Genomic DNA, 8775 nt, shown 5'->3' with positions numbered 1-8775 from the left:
TGGTGGGTTCAGACCTGGGGCTCCCGCCTTCCCGCCTGCTGGGGCCCTCTCTAGCCTTTCCTCTCAGCTCCTCCTGGGATCCTAGGTGACCCCTAACCTCCACCCTCGTCCATGCATGGCTGTCCTCAGGCTGGCGGGCAGCAGACTGCTTCTCCTGAGGAGGCCATCTTCAGACTGGCCTGGATTCCTGGAGAACCCCAAGGGCCAGAGCAGAGGGTGGGCAACTGTTACCGCCTGGGGGCCTGGAGTGCTGGGAGGCCTCGCTCTGACTGCTCTGGCTTGAGGGTGGACAGGGGCCCTTTGGGATGTCTCACACTCCTGGGCTGCAACTGGCTGGCATCCGGTCGGACTCGGGGGAGGGGAGCCCAGCAGGCCCAGGCCTGTCAGTTCCAAGGGTCCTCAAGACCTGGGATGGTGAGTGGGAAGGCGTTGGGGGAGGGCGGGGGCAGACTGGCAGCCTCTGGGACCCTTCCTTTCCCAGGCAGGTGGGTGTGGGCCTGCACCTGCAGCCTCTGCTGCCCTGGAGGGGCCCATCTGTGCCAGCTCGTGTGCAAGCGTGTGTGGTGCTCTCTCCACGCCCGTCCCTAACCAGTGCGTAAACCCACACTAGGAAACTTCAAGGGCTGGGGCTGGCCATTCATCCTCCCCGTGGCGGTCAATCCCCAGGGAGATGACACGAGGACTGCCCTGGAGAACGGCTGTGGGTGGCCTTGGCCGGACAGGCCCTGTCCCCAAAAGGGGTGATGCAGCAGGCAGACTTCACTGGCCGGAGCACCAAGTAAAGGAGGTGGTGCTATGGGGACATGTCACTCTGAGACCAATGGAGCCTGGAGAGGCAAGCGGGGACCTAGGTCGTAAGAAACCAGCAGGGGCCAAAGTTCGGCAGTAAGGTTGCTTGTCACACATAGCACCTGCACCGCGCTCCGCGCGGCCTGTCCTCCCTGAAGCACCGGCCTGGGCAGCACCCAGGCTGAGGGAGGAATGGGCTGGGGCAGAGCTGGGCATGGGCCCGGACGAGCCGCCGGCACTGGGCACACTGGCCTGGGAACAGGCTCCTGCGTGGTGTGGCACAATGCCACGGGCACTTGCAGAAGCCCCATCGGGTCTTTGTGCTTTGGTCGTGGGGAGCACCCTCAGGTGTGGTGACCCGAGTGGGCACTGCTGCCCTTGGCAGTGTAGTAGCAGGGATGGCTGTAAAGCCACCCCAAGTCCCAACCCGAGACCGTTTCCCCCTGGCCTCCCCTCTGGGGGGCTGGACCCCCCGAGTCCTGGGCCTTGACTCCACAGGGGCAGGGTCGGGCCTCTCATAGCCTGCCCAACCACCTGGGCAAGAAGCCTGCCCAGCGGCAATAGGTGAGTTCTGAGGGCTGGCTGCTGGGCAGGGAGGCAGACCCAGCTGGTCCAGAGATGCCTGTGCGGGTCCGGACAGAACCGCTTCCTCTTAGCACGTCCGGCCCAGCCCCCGCCACTGGCCGCCCACAGCTCTGGCCAGCCCACGCTTCCCAGAGTCAGGAGTTGAGGAAGTGAACCTGTCGTGACCTGGGGCCTTCGCTAAGCCGTGAAGGCAGTGGGCGCGGGAGCCGGCGGGTCACAGCAGGACCAGGCTGGGGTTCCGTTCCGCAGCTGCCGGTACACCTGCAGGAGCCTCTGTGCAGTGGCGTGGGAGCCAGCTTCGTCCTCCCTGCACAGCCGGTCACGCAGGGACTGCACTTCCCGCAGCAGCACCTGCAGGTGGGGCAGCCTAGCTCAGCTCTGAGCCAGCCCTGCACACAGCCACACTTGGGAGCTGCCCTGGTGGTCTGTGACCTTAGAGCAGGAGGGTGTGAGTGCCTCACCTCGTGGTTGGCGTGGATCTGGCGGAGATACTGCACGCGGAGGTCAGGGGGGCTGGAGCCTTGCGCGGCCTGCTCCATGACCAGCGTCTGAGGAGCATGAGAGGCACTGGACACTTGCCCGCACTTGCAGGCCTGTGGCCCTCCTCTGGCCCCTCCATCTGCCCAACCCTGCTGCACCCCCAGTCCCTCGTTCTCAGCTCTGCCATCTGCCAGGACTGCCCTCCTCCCAGGGCTCCCCCTGCCTGCCAACTCCCCCTCCCCAGGGGACCTTCATCAGTTCAGGCCACTCCCCATGGGTGTCCATGGAGGCAGCCACGGAAGTGGCCCAGGCACCTGAGCGGAGCCTGCCCGCTTCCCAGGTCAGCTTGGAGTATCAGGCCTAGCCCTCCCTAGGGGCTAACAAAGCCGTCTGGGGTACAGTGGGCCCTACATCTGGGCAGGGCCCAGCCCCCTGAGCTGTAGCCCACTGGTCACACAGGGAGGCCGATGGAACACTGCCATCTGGAACTGAGGTCTTTGTGGAAAATGCGCTTCAGCCACTCAGGTTACCGGGGTGGCCCCGACCCCACCTGTGAGTCCTTTAGGAGGGGGCCTGGGCACAGAGGAGCAGGGGCAGAGCTCTGCCCCGTTATCCTGACCCCAGACCAGGCACTTGAGCCCATGGCGGGCCATCACAGCGCCCCGAGCTGACTCTGTCTCGGGAGGCTTGCAGCGCAGTGAGGTCACCAGGCGAGGACGAAGCCACGGGACTGTGACAAGGCCGCCAGGGTCGTGATGAGCAGGCACCTGCACACCTGGGGGCAGCCGGAGCCACTGGGCCAGGGCAGGGCTCCCACCCCAGTCACGGTGGTGTGCTGGGGGCTGCTGTTGGCCTCAGGTGGAAGGTCCTCTGGCCTCAGGGTCACGAGTGGCCAGGAACATCGACCGCAGGTCTCCAGCGAGGCAGACGCAGGAGCGTGCTGATGGCAGACTCAGTGCAAGCTCGTGGTGGCCACCGCAGACCCCTGGGACTGGCAGGTGGAGTCAACCGCCCCAGCCAGGCACTGTTTGATGCTCACCAGAGATCTGGCCCCAGTGGGGCAGGACACAGCACCAGGGCCCCCCTGGAGCTGCCAGCAGGTAGGCTGACGACTCTACTGTCCTGGCCAAAACTTGGGGCTCAGGAAAGCAGCACATCTCGTCCCAGGGTCCACAGCAGGCGGCCAATGGGAAGCCACAGGGTCGGGGCTCAGGTCGCCCTGGACAGAGCCAATGGCATGCCCGCAGCAGCAGCCACATGCAGGGCGGCTTCCCGCTGCCCACAGCCCGACTGCATGCTACACAGCTGCCGCAGGGGAGCACGCGGCCCTGTCAGGCGCCGTGGCCCGCAGGGCCTCCTTCCCACTTGCTCACACAGGCCAGCTCACCTGCAGGCGCCCAATGATGGCGTGGTGTGCCCGGCACAGGTCAGCCAGAGACGGGCTCTCCACCTGGACCTCCACGACCTGGAGGGGACCCGCTGGGCACAGGTCCACCATGGCCACCTGCAGCACAGGGGAGGCTCACTGCCTGCCCATGACCCTCATAGCCTTGCAGCAGCCCCACCCTGAAGTGGGCTGGACAGCCCAGCCGCAGAAATCTGCTCCCGTGGAGACCGCTGTGCTGACCACGGAACTGCAGGACCCCCTGCAGGCCTGCCGCCCACAGCACCACATTCCAGAAGGGAGCAGTCACCAAGCCCAGCCCTAAGGTCCTGGGGGGCAGTCCCGCCAGCCTGTGGGAACCTACTGTGGGGACCGTGGGGGTCCCCATGGTGGACACTGGGCCCCAGCTTCATGGCTGCCTGACCCAAGCAGACTCCACTTGGGTGCCTGGGGGAGTCACCCTCAGAGAGTTGGTCCCAATTCAACTGCTGGCCTGAAGGCCAGTGTCCCCAGCCCCTGCTTGCCTCTCGGACAATGAGGTGGACGTCTGCACCATCTGGGGCCACTCCTTGGACAGAGGACAGTGCCCGGGCCCTCACAACATCCACGGCGGCGTTCTCGGCAAGGAGCCACTGCAGGGTGGCACAGGACAGGGGCACACCTGGGGAGGCGGTGGGAGCTCAGGTGGGTGAGCCAAGTGGGCACCTGGGTGGTCACCCTAAGGGCCTCCCTCCCAACTGCCATGACCAGCTGAGGAGACATGGCCTCTGGCTTCTCTGAAGGATGGCTCTGTGTGGGTGCCGCCTCACTGTGGGGGCTTGCCGATTTCTGGGCCATCCTTGGGGACAGCCGCCCCAGCCACAGGCGCCCAGAGCTATGAACTACCCAAGGCAACCCTGACCGCCGCTCCTGCCTCGGGGCACCTCCAAGCACCTCAGGCCCACAGCAGCGCGCTGGGTGTGCTGGCCAGACACGGGTGGCGCTGTGGGCCACAAGCCCCGAGGGCCAGGTCTTCGTACCACTCTGCGAAGGCTCACCGTGTGGTTCCCTGGCTGCGCGTCTGCTTTTCTGTATTTAGGTCACCCTCCACGTGATTTTAAAAATGACAACTTAAAAAAGATAAACTAAAAAAAGATAAAAAGTGGCAGGCAGGCCAGCCACAGGGGCAGGGCTCCCGCTGTGAGCTGACCAGACAATGCTCATGCCCCCACGGAGTGTGGGGGGCCTGCCTAGGGCTGCCAGGAGTGGTGGGGAGGCGGGGTCAGCTTGGACCACCTACCTGGGGGACCATGCTGCAGGGCAGCCCTGAGCAGCTCTGCAGACACCTTGATGCAGGCGACCGAAGGGGACAGGGCCTTGGTCTGTGGGGAGGTGGGGCCTGCAGGCTCAGGCCCCAGCTCTCGACGAGTGTCCAGGAAGGCATCCACAGGGTTGCCGGCAGGGCCCAGCAGGCAGGTGACCTGTGCGTGTGCAGGCAGCAGGCTGGGGAAACGCAGGCCCTGCAGCATGTCCACCGTGTGCCTGCTCAGGGGCAGGCAGATGCCTTCCTGCTCAGGGAGGATGTTTGGTGCACGCTCGTCCAGAGAGGGGTCCTCCCAGGAGTCCACAGGGGCAAGGGCACCACCCACGGCCTCCCTGAGGCTGTAGAAGAGTGCACAGGACACGGTCACGGGCAGGTCGAGTTCTCCGTCCTCGCCGGGGCCTAGGGGCAGTGCCACCTCACGCCGACTGCCGGGGCCGAGCTGGTCCACAGGGATGGTGTAGGTGACAGCCGAGCCAGCCGCGTCCAGGTCCAGGGCCCGGGAGCAGCTGAGCACCTGCACGCACAGGGCCCAGCCGTGGCCCAGCTGGAAGCCGCCGCTGCTCTCCAGCAGACAGGTGGCCGTCAGCACGTCGCGCAGCGAGGGACGGCCCCAGGCGGCGGTGATGGTGCACGAGATGGGTCGGGGGCCCCCCCGGCTGGACAGCAGCGCGCAGCTTACGTTCATGGCCTCGTTGAGGCTCGCCAGGGCCTGGTTCCGCTGGTCGACTGCTCTCTTCAGGAAAGACACCCTACAAAGACAGGCAGGACTCCGGGAGGGGCAGTTGAGGCCTGCCGGCTGCGGGTCACTGGCGGAGGGCTCCATCTAAGGGGCAAGCCCCGCCCGGGAGCACCCTGCCTACTCACACCCACCTCTCTCAAAGCTGCTGCTGCTGCACCTGCCCCACCCTCTCTAGGCTGCAAGGGGAGGACAAGACACAGGGCTGTGGTGGCCGGGGTTAACCCACCCTCTGCACAGGACGTCCTGAGCACCCTTCTCTGCGGGACAGCCCTGAGCCGCGGTGCCCCGGAACCTGCAGGACTCTTACTCTCAGGACCTCAGGAGCCCATGTCCACTCTGGGGCACCTTCTCTCCAGGAGTCCCGTGGGCTGACCCCGAGGCAGCTCACGGGGAAGGTGGGAGTCAGCACCAGAAGCTCCTCCTGCACCAGGAGGGCCCTCTGGCTTTCAGGGGCAGCCAGGTTTGATGGCCTTTCACCCGGCACCAAAACGCCTGGGCTCTCAGTAGGAGCAGAGGCAGAGCCACACCCAGCAGACTCCCCGCGAGAACGCGGGGCTCTCCTGGACAGCGCTCACGCTCACCTCTCAGAGACAGCGCCGATCCCAGACAGCAGCTCCTTGACCCTCCTGCCTGTGCTCTCCGGGGTCGCCCTGGCAGAGCCAGGCAGCTCAGAGGTCGAGTCCAGGCTGCACCTCATCAGGCGGCCCTTGGCAGACAGGGCGAAGAGCTTGGCACTACCTGGATGTGGACACATGTGGCCCAGTCAGCGGGACAGGAAGGGTGGGCGGCTGTGACACTCTGGTGTTTTCCTGGGGCTCCAGGACACACCCTGGAGCAGCCCCTGCAGAGACCTTCCGCACTTGTCCTGAAAGCCTCCTCGAAGAGGATGCCAGGGCAGCGCCCAGGGTGGTGGTCTGGGTTCACGTGTGGACAGAGCGGGAAGGACCAAGCAAGGCCAGTGTGTGCTGCCAGAGCTGCCAGGTGCACTGGGCCTCCATGGGGCTGGCTGCTCGGGCTCTTCGAGACACTGTGCCTCCGAGCCCCTGGAGCCCGCTCGCCCCGTGCTCGACCTGCTGGGGCTCTCTCTGGAAGCTGCCAACTCTGGCTTCTCCTATCTCCTCTGATGGACTGCTGGGGACAAGAATGGCCTGCATATCTTCCACCCCGTGATGTGGCCACGGAGGACGAGAAGCCAAGCTCGGTGGCCGGTGTGCAGCCACCAGCCCCACCCCTCCTCAGATCACCTTCTTGACCTGGTGTGTCCCGGCAGGACTCGGCAGTGTGCTCACAGGCAGCCCCAGCAGAGGGCGCCCTAGCGTTTGAGCATTTCTGCTTCCTCGCTCCATCCACCCTGATTGCGGCCAAGACCCTCTCCCAAAACCCTCTCGGGCTGCACAGGGGGCAGTCTGACCCCAGGGCCGGCACAACCTCTCCAAACTATGTTCAAATAGCACTCCAACACGCCAGCTCTGGTCCGCAGCGGGCTCCCAAGCCGGCTGTGAGCAGGCACCTCTGGCCCTCAGCAGGCGCATTCAGGCTTGACCCAACCACCAGGCATGACCCACCGAGCAGATGCTCTCGCACTGGGCGTCTGAGTCTGAGACTAGCTGAGAGCGGGCCCTGCCCGGGGGAGGCCCCACAGTGCCACACGGCACACAACCAGCCACTCCTCGACCCGAAATGAGAAACGAGACAGCCACACAGCCTGCTGGGGGATAGGCCTGCACCTGCCAGCTTATGGGAGGACAGAGGCCAGCTGGGAGCAGGGGTCAGGCAGCTCGGCTCTCGTACCTTTAGCTTCCCCGGGCGCCACAGAGAGCGCAACGGCGCTGCAGATGCTCAAGCTGGCCGGGCACAGCAGGGCGGGCAGGGTGCCTGGGCCTCCACTGGGCTCCTCAGGGTCTGCAGGGCTGCCTCCCCAAGACAGGTCCACCACGCAGAGGTCCGTGGGGGTGCTATAGTACACATGGCCGCCCCCGCCACACGCTGCGCACAGCACGGGCTCCACGAGATGGTACTCCCGCAGCTCTGGCACTGGGTTCCCAGACTCGCCCCAGCTGGCCTTGATGGCCAGCGTTCGGCCGTGGTGACCCAGGGCCACCAGGCAGTCCGCGTGCACCGTGGACAGCGTCTCCCCCATGGCCTCACCGGCCCACGGCTCTGTCCTCACAGCCCCTATGAAGACGACAGGCTCCTCCAGGTGGTGCAGGATCTGAACCAGGGCTGCTGGGTCACTGGGGACTGACCTGGGCAGGACCAGGGCCTTCAGAACCACACAGCAGAGCTGGCCGTCAGGGAGACCGCAGAGAATCACAGGAGACTCCAGGAGGGTGGCGTCGGCTCCAAAGAGTAGCCCAAAGAGAGCCTCATCCAACACAAAGCTCCCGTGGCCCCAGGTGTGGCTGTGAGTCACCCTGGTGCCTGGTGGCAACACACAGCACAGCACTGGAAGGAAGGGGGGAGATGTGGGATTCCCTGGGACTCCGGCCACAGGTGTGCAGGCGGACAAGGTCACCTCGCCAATCTGGTCTCCCGGCCGGGGGTCCTCCCCAGGACAGGGCCGGTCAAACAACTGCATCTTCCACTGGGCGGGGCCCTGCACCAAGGTGACCAGCACATTGTCCAGCAGGGTGAAAGCGCACAGTGAGGCGTCAAGGAGGACGCAGGCATCTGGGTCCACAGGGACCACGGGGGAGGGGGGCTCGCCGTCCTCGCTCTCCCCGTCATCCTGGCTCGCTGGCCTTTGGGAGCAAGGGAACTGTCGGTCAGGATTGGCCGCATGGTGACCTGCCAGTGGGGCGAGTGCACCGGGGCCTTCACAGGGAGCAGTCTGAGCACAGGCATGGCCACAGCCCTCGGCAGCCTGACCCCACTCCACCTCCCACCCGCCCCGGGGACTGTGCAGCACGGACCCCGAAGGGCACTCGATGGGAAGAAGCTCTGTCTCCAAAAGCAGCGTCTGCACAGGCGAGGGCCGTGAGGGCAGAGCCACCCGACCCAGCTCCGGGCCGTCTGGGAAGGGGCCGCAGGTCACAGCCAGAGCTCCTCAATGCCCAGGCCTGTCCTCCCGACCCAGAAGTCCCCTCTGAATCAGACTGGAGGCTCCTGGCCTGACTCTCCTCCCTTTCAGACACCCACCTCAAGCTATGTCTCCCTAGGCGGGCTGCAGTCCCCAGACCCAACCCAGTCACCAGGGCTGCCTGTGGGCTGGGGCCGGTGCAGGTGCCTTCGGGAGACCCGGGAGCCCCGCCCGGGCTCGCCACCCGCAAACGCAAGGATGGCTGAGCTGCTTGCTGAGAACCAACCCAGGGGACCCGGGCCGGGAGGCGGGAGGGCGGCTCACCTGCTCGGGTGGTCCAACGACAAGCAGTACAGGCCCTTCCAGGCGCACAGCACGTACAGGGCCCTGCGCGGGGCCAGGAACTCCAGGTGCCACACCCGGCCGGGAAACCGGTACACCGCCTGGCGCAGGGGGCGCGGTCAGCCGGCCCGGCT

General features: G+C 65.9%; 1 protein-coding gene across 1 annotated transcript; it reads right to left on the bottom strand.

Annotated features, from left to right (window-relative positions):
• Nucleotides 1–1459: 1459 nt before the first annotated feature.
• Nucleotides 1460–8742, bottom strand: FAAP100 (FA core complex associated protein 100; the record flags this gene model as incomplete). Its single annotated transcript, XM_014586727.2, is given in 9 exon segments — nt 1460–1618; nt 1621–1725; nt 1836–1922; nt 3242–3358; nt 3763–3899; nt 4518–5290; nt 5862–6018; nt 7072–8021; nt 8624–8742. Coding segments are annotated over 9 exon segments (2475 nt in total), but the record flags the coding sequence as incomplete, so codon positions are not given.
• Nucleotides 8743–8775: the final 33 nt, after the last annotated feature.

This window comes from Tupaia chinensis, unplaced genomic scaffold (genome assembly GCF_000334495.1).
Source record: "Tupaia chinensis unplaced genomic scaffold, TupChi_1.0 Scaffold000159_1, whole genome shotgun sequence".
Taxonomy (NCBI): domain Eukaryota; kingdom Metazoa; phylum Chordata; class Mammalia; order Scandentia; family Tupaiidae; genus Tupaia; species Tupaia belangeri.
Note: the sequence above shows the minus strand (reverse complement) of the source record. Positions and strands in the feature narration are given on the sequence as shown.